Source organism: Pristiophorus japonicus, chromosome 17, assembly GCF_044704955.1.
Source record: "Pristiophorus japonicus isolate sPriJap1 chromosome 17, sPriJap1.hap1, whole genome shotgun sequence".
In the NCBI taxonomy this organism is placed as follows: domain Eukaryota; kingdom Metazoa; phylum Chordata; class Chondrichthyes; family Pristiophoridae; genus Pristiophorus; species Pristiophorus japonicus.
In genome coordinates this window covers 49449638-49465032 of record NC_091993.1, presented here as the reverse complement: position 1 = coordinate 49465032, position 15395 = coordinate 49449638, and the positions used below count along the sequence as shown (strand labels likewise).

Sequence of the window (15395 nt, the reverse complement as noted above, 5' to 3'; positions counted from 1 at the left end):
CTATTCTTCCTACCAAAATGTAATACCTCACATTTAACTGTGTTGAAATTCATTTGCCAATTATTTGCCCATTCTGCAAGTTTATTAATGTCCTCCTGTAATTTGTTGGTCCTCCTCAGTATTGACTATGCCCCAATTTGGTATCATCCGAAAATTTAGAAATTGTGTTTTTGATTCCCAAGTCTAAATCGTTAATATAAATTGTGAACAACAGTGGTCCCAGCACTGATCCTTATGGAACACCACTACCCATCTTCTGCCACTGTGAATAGCTACCCTTTATCCCAACTCTCTGCTTTGTCTTGAAGCCAGCTAGCAATCCATTCTGCTACTGGTCCCTCGACTCCTTCTCTGACATTATTCATCAGTCTATTATGGGGTACCTTATCGAAGGCTTCACAGGAGGACAGGAAAAAAAGAGTTGAAGAGCTATAGTGATAGGGGATTCTGTTGTAAGGGGAATAGATAGGCGTTTCTGCGGTCGCAACCGAGACTCCAGGATGATATGTTGCCTCCCTGGTGCAAGGGTCAAGGATGTCTCGGAGCGGCTGCAGGACATTCTGAAAGGGGAGGGTAAACAGCCAGTTGTCGTGGTGCATTTGGTACCAACGATATAGGTAAAAAGCAGGATGAGGTCCTACAAGCTGAATTTAGGGAGCTAGGAGTTAAATTAAAAGGTAGTAATCTCAGAATTGCTACCAGTGCCACGTGCTAGTCAGAGTAGGAATCGCAGGATAGCTCAGATGACTATGTGGCTTGAGGAGTGGTGCAGTAGGGAGGGATTCAAACTCCTGGGACATTGGAACCGGTTCTGAGGGAGGTGGGACCAGTACAAACTGGACGGTCTGCACCTGGGCAGGACCGGAACCAATGTCCTAGGGGGAGTGTTTGTTAGCGCTGTTTGGGAGGAGTTAAATTAATATGGCAGGGGGATGGGAACCTATGCAGGGAGACAGAGGGAAATAAAATGGGGGCAGAAGCAAAAAATAGAAAGGAGAATAGTAAAAGTGGAGGGCAGAGAAACCCAAGGCAAAAATCAAAAAGGGCCACATTACAGCCAAATTCTAAAGGGGCAAAGTGTTTTAAAAAGACAAGCCTGAAGGCTCTGTGCCTCAATGCGAGGAGTATTCGTAATAAGGTGGATGAATTAATTGCGCAGGCAGCTATTAACAATTATGATATAATTGGGATTACGGAGACATGGCTCCAGGGTGACCAAGGCTGGGAACTCAACATCCAGGGGTATTCAACATTCAGGAAGGATAGACAGAAAGGAAAAGGAGGTGGGGTAGTGTTGCTGGTTAAAGAGGAAATTAAGGCAATAGCTTGGATGATGTGGAATCTGTATGGGTAGAGCTGCTGAATAGCAAAGGGCAGAAAACACTAGTGGGAGTTGTGTACAGATCACCAAACAATAGTAGTGAGGTTGGGGATGGCATCAAACAAGAAATTAGGGATGCATGCAATAAAGGTACAGCAGTTATCATGGGCGACTTTAATCTATATATAGATTAGGTTAACCAAGTTGGTAGCAATGCGGTGGAGGATTTCCTGGAGTGTATTAGGAATGGCTTTCTAGACCAATATGTCGAGGAACCAACTAGAGAGCTGGCCATCCTCGACTTGGTGACGTGTAATGAGAAGGGACTAATTAGCAATCTTATTGTGCAAGGCCCCCTGGGGAAGAGTGACCATAATATGGTAGAATTCTTTATTAAGATGGAGTGACACAGTTAATTCAGAGACTAGCGTCCTGAACTTGAGGAAACATAGAAACATAGAAACATAGAAAATAGGTGCAGGAGCAGGCCATTCAGCCCTTCTAGCCTGCACCGCCATTCAATGAGTTCATGGCTGAACATGAAACTTCAGTACCCCCTTCCTGCTTTCTCGCCATAACCCTTGATCCCCCGAGTAGTAAGGACTTCATCTAACTCCCTTTTGAATATATTTAGTGAATTGGCCTCAACTACTTTCTGTGGTAGAGAATTCCACAGGTTCACCACTCTCTGGGTGAAGAAGTTTCTCCTCATCTCGGTCCTAAATGGCTTACCCCTTATCCTCAGACTGTGACCCCTGGTTCTGGACTTCCCCAACATTGGGAACATTCTTTCTGCATCTAACCTGTCTAAACCCGTCAGAATTTTAAACGTTTCTATGAGGTCCCCTCTCATTCTTCTGAACTCCAGTGAATACAATCCCAATTGATCCAATCTTTCTTGATAGGTCAGTCCCGCCATCCCGGGAATCAGTCTGGTGAACCTTCGCTGCACTCCCTCAATAGCAAGAATGTCCTTCCTAAAGTTAGGAGACCAAAACTGTACACAATACTCCAGGTGTGGCCTCACCAAGGCCCTGTACAACTGTAGCAACACCTCCCTGCCCCTGTATTCAAATCCCCTCGCTATGAAGGCCAACATGCCATTTGCTTTCTTAACCGCCTGCTGTACCTGCATGCCAACCTTCAATGACTGATGTACTATGACACCCAGGTCTCGTTGCACCTTCCCTATTCCTAATCTGTCACCATTCAGATAATAGTCTGTCTCTCTGTTTTTACCACCAAAGTGGATAACCTCACATTTATCCACATTATACTTCATCTGCCATGCATTTGCCCACTCACCTAACCTATCCAAGTCACTCTGCAGCCTAATAGCATCCTCCTCGCAGCTCACACTGCCACCCAACTTAGTATCATCCGCAAATTTGGAGATACTGCATTTAATCCCCTCGTCTAAATCATTAATGTACAATGTAAACAGCTGGGGCCCCAGCACAGAACCTTGCGGCACTCCACTAGTCACTGCCTGCCATTCTGAAAAGTACCCGTTTACTCCTACTCTTTGCTTCCTGTCTGACAACCAGTTCTCAATCCACGTCAGCACACTACCCCCAATCCCATGTGCTTTAACTTTGCACATTAATCTCTTGTGTGGGACCTTGTCGAAAGCCTTCTGAAAGTCCAAATATACCACATCAACTGGTTCTCCCTTGTCCACTTTACTGGAAACATCCTCAAAAAATTCCAGAAGATTTGTCAAGCATGATTTCCCTTTCACAAATCCATGCTGACTTGGACCTATCATGTCACCATTTTCCAGATGCACTGCTATGACATCCTTAATAATTGATTCCATCACTTTACCCACTACTGAAGTCAGGCTGACCGGTCTATAATTCCCTGTTTTCTCTCTCCCTCCTTTTTTAAAAAGTGGGGTTACATTGGCTACCCTCCACTCCATAGGAACTGATCCAGAGTCAATGGAATGTTGGAAAATGACTGTCAATGCATCCGCTATTTCCAAGGCCACCTCCTTAAGTACTCTAGGATGCAGTCCATCAGGCCCTGGGGATTTATCGGCCTTCAATCCCATCAATTTCCCCAACACAATTTCCCGACTAATAAAGATTTCCCTCAGTTCCTCTTCCTTACTAGACCCTCTGACCCCTTTTATATCCGGAAGGTTGTTTGTGTCCTCCTTAGTGAATACCGAACCAAAGTACTTGTTCAATTGATCCGCCATTTCTTTGCTCCCCGTTATGACTTCCCCTGATTCTGACTGCAGGGGACCTACGTTTGTCTTCACCAACCTTTTTCTCTTTACATACCTATAGAAACTTTTGCAATCCGCCTTAATGTTCCCTGCAAGCTTCTTCTCGTACTCCATTTTCCCTGTCCTAATCAAACCCTTTGTCCTCCTCTGCTGAGTTCTAAATTTCTCCCAGTCCCCAGGTTCGCTGCTATTTCTGGCCAATTTGTATGCCACTTCCTTGGCTTTAATACTATCCCTGATTTCCCTAGATAGCCACGGTTGAGCCACCTTCCCCTTTTTATTTTTACGCCAGACAGGAATGTACAATTGTTGTACTTCATCCATGCGGTCTCTAAATGTCTGCCATTGCCCATCCACAGTCAACCCCCTAAGTATCATTCGCCAATCTATCCTAGCCAATTCACGCCTCATACCTTCAAAGTTACCCTTCTTTAAGTTCTGGACCATGGTCTCTGAAATTACTGTTTCATTCTCCATCCTAATGCAGAATTCCACCATATTATGGTCACTCTTCCCCAAGGGGCCTCGCACAATGAGATTGCTAATTAATCCTCTCTCATTACACAACACCCAGTCTAAGATGGCCTCCCCCCTAGTTGGTTCCTCAACATATTGGTCTAGAAAACCATCCCTTATGCACTCCAGGAAATCCTCCTCCACCGTATTGCTTCCAGTTTGGCTAGCCCAATCTATGTGCATATTAAAGTCACCCATTATAACTGCTGCACCTTTATTGCATGCACCCCTAATTTCCTGTTTGATGCCCTCCCCAACATCCCTATTACTGTTTGGAGGTCTGTACACAACTCCTACTAACGTTTTTTGCCCTTTGGTGTTCTGCAGCTCTACCCATATAGATTCCACATCATCCAAGCTAATGTCTTTCCTAACTATTGCATTAATCTCCTCTTTAACCAGCAATGCTACCCCACCTCCTTTTCCTTTTATTCTATCCTTCCTGAATGTTGAATACCCCTGAATGTTGAGTTCCCAGCCCTGATCATCCTGGAGCCACGTCTCCGTAATCCCAATCACAGGAAAGGTAACTTCGATGGTATGAGACGTGAATTGGCTAGGATAGACTGGCAAATGATACTTAAAGGGTTGACAGTGGATAGGCAATGGCAGACATTTATAGATTACATGGATGAACTTCAACAATCGTACATCCCTGTCTGGAGTTAAAATAAAAAGGGGGAAGGCGGCTCAATCATGGCTAACAAGGGAAATTAGGGATACTGTTAAATCCAAGGAAGAGGCATATAAATTGGTGTGAAAAAGCAGCAAACCTGAGGACTGGGAAAAATGTAGAATTCAGCAGAGGAGGACAAAGGGTCTAATTAGGAGGGGGAAAATAAAGTATGAGAGGAAGCCTGCTGGGAACATAAAAACTGACTGCAAAAGCTTCTATAGATATGTGAAGAAAAAAAGATCAGTGAAGACCAACGTAGGTCCTTTGCAGACAGAATCAGGTGAATTTATAATGGGGAACAAAGAAATGGCAGACCAATTGAACAAATACTTTGGATCTGTCTTCACTAAGGAAGACACAAATAACCGTTCGGAAATACTAGGGGTTCGAGGGTTTAGCGAAAAGAAGGAACTGAAGGAAATCCTTCTTAGTCAGCAAATTGTGTTCGGGAAATTGATGGGATTGAAGGCTGATAAATCCCCAAGGCCTGATAGGTTGCATCCCAGAGTACTTAAGGAAGTGGCCCTAGAAATAGTGGATGCATTGGTGATCATTTTCCAACATTCTATTGACTCTGGATCAGTTCCTATGGACTGGAGGGTAGCTAATGTAACACCACTGTTTAAAAAAAGGAGGGAAAGAGAAAACAGGGAATTATAGACCGGTTAGCCTGACATCGGTGGTGGGGAAAATGTTGGAATCAATTATCAAAGATGAAATAGCAGCATATGTGGAAAGCGGTGACAGGATCGGTCCAAGTCAGCATGGATTTATGAAAGGGAAATCATGCTTGACAAATCTTCTAGAATTTTTTGAGGATGTAACTAGTCGAGTGGACAAGGTAGAACCAGTGGATGTGGTGTATTTGGACTTTCAAAAGGCTTTTGACAAGGTCCCACACAAGAGATTATTGTGCAAAATTAAAGCACATGGTAATGGGGGTAATGTACTGGCATGGATAGAGAACTGGTTGGCAGACAGGAAGTAGAGAGTCGGAATAAACAGGTCCTTTTCAGAATGGCAGGCAGTGACCAGTGGGGTGCTGCAGGGTTCACAGTGCTGGGACTCCAGCTATTTACAATATACATCAATAATTTAGATGAAGGAATTGAATGTAATATCTCCAAGTTTGCAGATGACACTAAGCTGGGTGGCAGTGTGAGCTGTGAGGAGGATGCTAAGAGACTGCAGGATGACTTGGACAGGTTAGGTGAGTGGGCAAATGCATGGCTGATGCAGTATAATGGACATAAATGAGAGGTTATCCACTTTGGTGGCAAAAACAGGAAGACAGAATATCTGAATGACGACAGATTAGGAAAAGGGGAGGTGCAACGAGACCTGGGTGTCATGGTACATCAGTCATTGAAGTTTGAAATGCAGGTACAGTAGGCGGTGTACAGAACCTTGGTGAGGCCACCTGAAATAGTTCGTTCAGTTTTGGTCCCCTAATCTGAGGAAGGACGTTCTTGCTATTGAGGGAGTATAGCGAAGGTTCACCAGATTGATTCCTGGGATGGCAGGACTGTCATATGAGGAAGGACTGGATCAACTGGGCTTGTATCCACTGGAGTTTAGATGAATGAGAGGGGATCTCATAGAAACATAAAATTCTGACAGGATTGGACAGATTAGAGGCAGGAAGAATGTTCCCATTGCTGGGGAGTTCCAGAATCAGGGGTCACAGTCTAAGAATATGGGGTAAGCCATTTAGGACCGAGATGAGGAGAAACTTCTTCACTCAGTGTGGTTAACCTGTGGAATTCTCTACCGCAGAAAGTTGTCGAGACCAGTTCATTAGATATATTCAAAAGGGAGTTAGATATGGCTCTTACGGCCAAAGGGATCAAGGGGTATGGAAAGAAAGCAAGAAAGGGGTACTGAGGTTGAATGATCAGCAATGATCTTATTGCAACCTAATTTCTATGTTTTGAAAATCTAGATAAATTACATCTACTGCAATACTATCTCTATTGCCTCTGAAAATAACCTTTTGAAATCCATGCTGACTATTCATTATTATACTTTTTGTTTCTCGATGTTCTTCTATTCTCTCCTTTTGAAGGGATTCCATTATTTTTCCTACCATTGATGTTAAGCTGACTGGTCTATAATTCCCTGGACATGTTCGGGATTTCTGAATTAGGATGCACGTGCACTAATCCTGAAGTTGCGGTCAGTTTCAAAGAGGTAATAACAGCGAACGCTGTTGATTCAATGTTGTTACTCACCGCAAATTCCGTGCCGTTGGTGTGACAAGCCTTTTATCATTGCAAGTGCCCATCACAGTCCCGCCTACTGGTATAGCTGAATACTGACACTTTTATAATGAACTTTGCCATAGACAACCTGACAAAGGAATTTGCAATGCATTTTGACATGAATGTTGTGATCCGCTCAGCATTACATAAATAAAATAGTAGATTTATTTAATGATGTTCAACTAACTAGAACAAGTCTGAAAGAGCCCTGGGAGTGGAAGTACACACTCCACTGGTTTGACCACGAACAGATGTTGTAGAACAGCAATCAATAAAGCAAACAAAGTGCTATGTTATACTGCCAGATCAGTGGAATACAATCTGAGGCCTTCAGACTGAAGTTGTACAGTGAAATTGTCAGACTGCAGAGGCACCACCTGAAACACTGATCATTTTTCTCACCCTTCCTTTTGTATATGTGTATTATGACATTTGAAAAGTACATTATTCATTACAGATATTGCCACAAGGGTCTACTAACCTGTCTTGTTCAGATGCTTTCCCTTTAAAACTTCTTTAATTACAACTGCAACTGTTTGCAGCCATTCCGCTGATTGTCTACTTCCAGGGTCTTCCGACAGAGCGTGCAGGCAGCTGTGCATCCAACTATCAACGGAGAGATTCTAGGAACAAATGCAATGAAACTATTGTTAAAAGTCGCTGTTAAGGGAACGAGTGCTAAAGGATCTGCAGTTACTTTAATTGAGACCAAGTTTACATTTGGCAAATGTTGCTCATTTGTTGCTACATTAAAATCCCTTAACTCTATTCAGACATACAACAAGATCGGGCAATCTGCAATAATTCAAAACGCAAGGCATTTGGTCTGAAACTTCCTCCTCCAAGAGCATCAGCGTAGAGACATGGGAGGTCGGCTAATACTGATACAAACTGTAGCTAGATTTGGAAGAGGGAGATGAGGGGACAGGCACTGGGGCCTGTAAGCATTTTGGGGATGGGTGACATTGGTGTGTAATTTAATTCAAACCCAGCGGATCCCACAAAGCATAGCTCACAGATAGCTTGCTGTGGTGTTTAGCTGCTGACGTAACCCCTTTCCTTAAACCCACTCCTACAAATAGGAACCTTTAGATCATTGCAACCAGTTGTAAATTTCAAGCTCCGTGTTAATGACTGGCTTTCTTTCATTCCTTTTAAAAGATTGCTTTGCATCTGTTAGAGGATACTCTGTATGATACCAACAGGGGCATTGTGCCATGTGATGCACCATGAATTAGCCGAGCCACTGACATGGTGACTGAGTAGTTGCATTGCTCTCTCAAGATCAACTTCCATAATTCCATATATTTTACTGGGAAATCTGTAAGTCAGTGGCTAAAGAAAGGACTGCTGGACTTTAGGGCCTCGCTGCCCAGACTCCGTTACCCAGCCAAGGTCTTGGGTCTCCTTTCAGTGTTCACAGACTCCGACACAGAATTCCCAGAGCTCCCTGACCTGGCCCATTGCTCCAAGACCCCTATCCCCAATCCCAGGATCTCTCTCCCAATAATCCCAGGATCAGTACCAGTGCACCCAGAACTTCCCTCTCAAGTGTTCTTAGACCCTGGGACCTCTCTCGCTACCCACGCGCCCCCCTCATCCCCCGAAAAAATACTCTAAAACCTCAACCCCATTCCAGTACGACATCGCAAGACCCTTTCCCAGAGCTACCCCCAAAGTAAGTGCCCACGACAATATGAACATAAGAATTAGGAGCAAGATTAGGCCAAACGGTCCCTCTAGCCTGCTCAGCCATTCAATAAGATCATGACTGATCTTCGACCTCAACTCCATTTTCTTGCCCTATCCCCAAATCCCTTGCTTCCCCTAGAGTCCAAAAATCTATCTCAGCCTTGTATATACTCGGACTCAGCATCCACAGCTCTCTGGGGAAGATAATTCCAAAGATTCACAACCCCGAGTGAAGAAACAACTCCTCATCTCGGTCTTAAAAGACCGATCCCTTATCCTGAGACTGTGTCCCCGAGTTCTAGACTCTCCAGCTGGGGGAAAACAACTTCACAGTATCTAACCCTGTCAATCCCCTTCAGAACCTTGTATGTGTCAATTAGATCACACCTCATTCTTCTAAACTCGAGCGTATAGGCCGAATCTACTCAATCTCTCTTCACAGGACAACCCTGTCATCCTAGCAATCAACCTAGTGAACCTTTGGTTGCACCACCTCCAGGGCAAGTATATCCTTCCTCAGACAAGGAGGCCAAAACTGTACACCAGGTGCGGTCTCACCAAAGCCCTGTACAATTGTAGTAAGACTTCCTTACTCTTGATACTCTAAACCCCTTGCAATAAAGACCAACACTAGTTACTGCCTGCCAACCTGAAAATGACCTGTTTATCCCTACTCTGTTTTCTGTCCATTAATCAATCCTCCATTCATGCAAGTATATTCTCTCCAAATCCCTTGGGCTTTTCGGTTTTCAACGAAAATGGTAGTTTTACGCCAAAATTACCGGTTTTGCTGTGCTACCGTTTTTAGGCCTAACTTTCAGCCTTTATATCTGGTAAAGTCAGCGTTGCACGAGGATTCGCGGTGCGAACTGCGAGTTTCAGCAACTTTAGTCCGGGACCGGTAGCGCTGCAACAGAGGCCTTGGGAGGGGCGAAAACAACAAAACAAATTGCAAAAAACATTCAGAAAACCTTTACCTACTAAATCGCTGAAAAATAATTTAAAAATAAAAACTTTAACTTACCTTTTTGCAGGTCTTCACACTTACTGCTGCTGACAGGGCTGCACCGACAGGTTTGACCCTGTTGGTATTCTGGGCGTGGCGCAAGGGTCGGGAGAGCCCTGAAAGTGCGACACAAATGCAATCTGTGTCGTTGCACATCGGCGCACCTCTCCCCGGCGGTATTTGGAAGCGCCGCCGCAAAGAGGTGTCAAGGATCCCGCTGACCACGTTTTCGCCGTGGAGGGTCAAATTGCGGCGTAAACTCGGTCGCAAAGATACCTTATCGAATACCTTTGGAAATCCAAATATACTACATCCACTGATTTCTCTTTACCTACCCTGGTAGTTCCAGCCTGAAAAAACTCTTAATAAATTTGTCAAACACAATTCCCCTTTCATAAAACCATGTTGACTCTGTCTTATCATATGATTTTCTCAGTGTCTTGTTACCACTTCCTTAATAATGGATTCCAGCATTTTCCCCAAACTGGCCCGTTTTCTCTCTCCCTCCTTTCTTGAATACTGGGGTTACATTTGCTACCTTCCAATCTGCTGGGACTGTTCTAGAATCTAGGCACCAACCTCTTTCACAACCCTAGGATGTAGGCCATTAGGTCCAGGAAATTTATTAACTTTTAGTCCCATTAGTTTCTCAAGTACATTTTCTCTCCTGATATTACTTACTTTAAGTTCCTCATTCTTATTAACCCCTTGGTTCCCCACTATTTTTGGTATGCCTTTTTTGTCTTCTACTGTAAAGACAGATACAAAATATTTGTTTGAAGCCTCTGCCATTTCCTTATTCCAAATGATAACTTCTCCTGTCTCAACCTACAAGAGACCAACGCTTACTTCTGTTACTCTCTTCCTTTTACATACTTGTAGAAGCTCTTGCAATCTGTTTTTATATTTCTTGCTCTTGTATTCGATTTTCTCCTTTTATCAATTTTTTGGTCATCCATTTCTGGTTCCTAAAGCTCTCCCAATCCTCAGGCTTACTACTATTCTTCACAGCATTATAAGCTGCTTCTTTTAATCTAATGCTATCCTTAACTTCTTTAGTTAGCCACAAATGGATCACTTTTCCTCTGGAGTTTTTATTATTCAATGGAATATATATTTGCTGAGAATTGTGGAATATTTTTAGGTACTGCTACTTGGTATAGCATTCCTGCTCTTATTAAACTGCAAACTCATTATAAGCACCACCATGACAAATCTGTTCATACTGCTCACAAAGTCGAAGGTTTCTATTGAAATAGGACTTGCCTGTCTCTCCATATATTCAATCATAGAATAGAATCCTAGAATCTGACAACAGAAAAGGGGGCCATTCAACCCATTATTATCTGTGCCAGCTCTTTGGAAAAAGCTATCCATTTAGTCCCACTCCCCTGCTCTTTTTCCCCCATTGCCCTACAAATTTTCTCCCTTCAAGTATGTATCCAGTTCTCTTTTGAAAGTTACTATTGAATCTGCTTCCATAACCTTTTCAGTTAATGCATTCCAGATCATCATAACTCGCTGCATAAAAATCTCTCATCTCTGGGTTTTTTGCCAATGATATTGTACTCTTGCTTCTGACCCTCCTGCCAATGGAAAGTGTCTCCCGATCTATTCTATCAAAACCCCGAATCATTTTAGACGATGGGATTATGTTGTTCAAAATACAAAATGGGTTAAGAGATGGATTGGACTGCTAGAAACATAATTACATTCAGATATTAGATCCTTGGTTCCCAATGTGGTCTATTAAAAGTTGATAAAACACATTATCCATCTCAAATGAGAAATTACAGAAAGCATACAATAGTTCCGTGATTAATAACTGACCCCATAAACATTCTAATTCACTCAACATCTTATTCACAATCTCCTATGTCGGTGGCAGTTCTGTATTTTATAGCAAAATGACATGAAAGTCATTATAATTTTTCCCCTCACCAAAAACTGACATTTGGGCAATGGCATTGAGTAAAGCGTTGAATAATGAGAGTCATTAACCTTTCGAAAACCATCCAAGTCCGCTTTTGAAATGAGTGCAGTCATAATGAACACTCCATTATGTTTCATGTTGGTCTAGGAATTTATTAAAGAAGTGGCAGCCAGTGTTCCCTAATCCAACATAAAACAATGGAAAATTAATTATCTAGCTACACTTTTCTAATTAAATCACAGAACACAATAAGGAGCGGGTCTGTTGAAGTTTCATGGAGTTCTTTGGTCCTTCATTATTATTTTAGAAATCTGGACTTTTTAACATATCAATTAATCTCAGTGCGTTCAGAATTCACCACAGAAAATGGAGCTGTGCAACCCGTGACCCTCTGACTAGCTGGTCTGAAAACCTGTCCGCACTGTGGCAAACCTTTCACAGCTACCATGTAACTAGCAGACCTCCCACAGCATTGCTCATGGTAAGACAGATGTTGTGCAGCACAGTGTAATGGACAACATATTATTCTGCAAAGATGCAGCTGTGTTTGAGCTGGACTGTTCCTCTCACACAAGCTTTAGGAGTTTAATTCCTGTTGGTGATGGAAGCTGGCAGGTGCTTGCACATCTCTGGCTCCAGGTCAGAAGCAATGAATGTCTTTCTTCCTTTTCAGCGGGACCTGGGGGTACTTGTGCATGAAACACAAAAGGTTAGTATGCAGATACAGCAAGTGATCAGGAAGGCCAATGGTATCTTGGCCTTTATTTCAAAGGGGGTATAAAAGCAGGGAAGTCTTGCTACAGTTATACAGGGTATTGGTGAGGCCACACCTGGAATACTGCGTGCAGTTTTGGTTTCCATATTTACGAAGGGATATGCTTGCCTTGGAGGCAGTTCAGAGAAGGTTCACTAGGTTGATTCCAGGGATGAGGAGGTTGACTTATGAGAAAAGATTGAGTCGGCTGGGCCTCCACTCATTGGAATTCAGAAGAATGAGAGGTGATCTTATCGAAATTTAGATTATGAAGGGGATTGACAAGGTGGATGCAGAGAGAATGTTTCCACTGATAGGGGAGACTCGAACTATGGGGCATAATCTTAGAATAAGGGGCTGCCCATTTAAAACTGAGATGAGGAGGAATTTTTTCTTCTCTGATGGTTGTAAATCTGTGGGATTTGCTGCCTCAGAGAGCTGTGGAAGCTGGAACATTGAATAAATTTAAGACAGATGGACAGTTTCTTAACCGATAAGGGGATAAGGGGTTATGGGGAGCAGGCAGAGAAGTGGACCCGAGTCCATGATCGGATCAGCCTACTCCTGCTCCTATTTTTCATGTTCTTATTTGATACTTTGAAAGGTAACAGAAGCCCAGGTGTGTCTCAGAACTTAAGTATAATAAATGTCCCATAACGCTGCTGACAGTGAGTCTGAGATTATGCGGTTGCAAGGGGAGAGAATTTTTTTTGATAAGCTGGGTGTCTTGACGCACAATGTTTAAGGGTCACCAAATCAAGCTACAAAAAATTCTACATTGTCGAATTTCTGATACAAACTACACCACTCTCTCTCTCCATCGGGACATCCTCCATTTACTTTAACCCAGAAAACGTAAATGCAGGTTGGAAACCCTCAAGTGCTGCTGGAGGCTAACCAGAGTGTCAGCTGTGGCTCAGTGAGTAGCACTCTTGCCTGAGTCAGAAGGTTGTGGGTTCGAGTCCCAGTGCATGAACTTGAGAACAAAAAAAAAAAATCTAGGCTGACACTCCAGTGCAGTGCTGAGGGAGCGCTGCACTGTCGGAGGTGCCGTCTTTTGGATGAGACGTTAATCCAAGGCTCCGTCTGCTCTCTTAGGTGGACGGAAAAGATCCCATGGCACTATTTCGAAGAAGAGCAGGGAGTTATCCCCGGTGTCCTGGCCAATATCTAGCCCTCAATCAATATAACAAAAAATGAGATTATCTTGTCATTATCACACTGCTGTTTGTGGGAGCTTGCTATGTGCAAATTGGCTGCCGTGTTTCCCACATTACAACAGTGACTACACTCCAAAAATACTTCAAAGGCTGTAAAACACAGACATCCGGTGGTCGTGAAAGGCGCTGTATAAATCCAAGTCTTTCTTTCTTTCTAAAACTAGAGATAAAACCACAAGTTGCAATACTTGGAAACCTTCCTGCTATTTGTCCAGTTAGGACCATCCTGCCTGTGAGGGCATTGGTTTATCTGGAGCCAAGGAGATGAGTTCCAGCCCCTAATGATGGGTCCATCCCTCCAGGTTCAATTAGTGAGTCAGACTAGCTAGTCAGTTATCAACAGTGCCCTGGATTATTCAGAGTTTGCACCGGACAGCAGACTCTGCTCCAATCTTCCTTCTGCACACAACCAACTCGCTTACCACCATCAAGGGGAGTTGTCACTACAACAATTTGTATTATGTATAGCGCCTTTAATAGAGTAAACCATCCCAAGGCACATCAGAGGAGCATCATCAAATAAAACTGTGGACACCAAGCCTCAGAAAAAGTAGGACTAGTAACCAAAATCTTTTTCAATGAGGTTGGTTTTAAGGAGGGTCTTAAAAGGAGGAGAGAGGGGTATAGGAAGGTAATTCCAGAGCTTAGGGCCTCAGCAAAGGAAATCAGTGATGTATAAGAGGCCAGACTTAGAGTAGCGCAGAGATCTTGGAGGCATGATTGACAGACATGAAGTGATGGGAACAGGGTCTCATGGGTAATGTGTTGGGCAGGTCGCGGTTTATACGAGATAATGGAATATCATAAGGCTCAGGGAAAGCCCGTGTGTTTTTTGGATAGCTTTCAATCTAATACCCCATGAAGCCTCCATGAAGAAGTTGGAAGCTGTGAATGTAAATAGCTGACTCTTGTAATTTCTTTAAAATATGCGCTCCAATAAGAACATAAGAAATAGGAGCAGGAGTAGGCCATTTGGCCCTCGAGCCTGCTCCACCATTCAATACGATCATGGCTGATCTGATCCTGGACTCAACTCCACTTCCCTGCCCACTCCCCATAACCCTCGACTCCCTTATCGTTCAAAAATCTATCTTCACCTTAAATATATTCAGCCTCCACAGCTCTCTGGGGTAGAGAATTCCAAAGATTCACAACCCTCGTTTTCTTTTTAAATGAGCAACCCTTATTCTGAAACTATGCCCCCTAGTTCTGGATTCTCCCATGAGGAGTAACATCCTCTCTGCATCTACCCTGTCAAGCCCCTTGAGAATCTTATACGTTTCAGTGAGATCACCTCTCATTCTTCTAAACTCCAATGAGTATAGGCCCAACCTGCTCAACCTTTCTTCATATGACAAGCCCTCATCTCAGGAATCAACCTCGTAAACCTTCTCTGAACTGCTCCAATGCAAGTATATCCTTCCTGAAATAAGGAGACCAAAAACTGTACTCAGTACTTGAGGTGTGGTCTTACCAACGTGCTGTACAGTTGTAGCAGGATTTCCCTACTTTTATACTCCATCATCCTTGCAATAAAGGCCAACATTCAATTTGCCTTCCTGATTACTTGCTGTACCTGCATTCTAACTTTGTGTTTCATGTACAAGGACCCCAGATCCCTCAGTACCGCAGCATTTTGTAATCTCTCCCCATTTAAATAATTTGCTTTTTTATTTTTTCCACCAAAGTGAATAACCTCACATTTTCCCACATTATACTCCATCTGCCAAATGTTTGCCCACTCACTTAGCCTGTCTATATCCCTTTATAGATTAAGTGC

At 43.2% G+C, this 15395-nt stretch overlaps 1 protein-coding gene across 6 annotated transcripts in view; it reads right to left on the bottom strand.

The window, feature by feature from the left end:
* The window catches only part of lins1 (lines homolog 1), a 48385-nt gene that overhangs the window by 16311 nt on the left and 16679 nt on the right, over positions 1-15395 (bottom strand). For all 6 annotated transcript variants that reach the window (XM_070858709.1, XM_070858711.1, XM_070858710.1 and 3 more), the window contains one exon: positions 7492-7633. In XM_070858709.1, coding sequence (XP_070714810.1) covers positions 7492-7633 — 142 coding nt within the window. The remainder of the gene's footprint in view (positions 1-7491; positions 7634-15395) is intronic.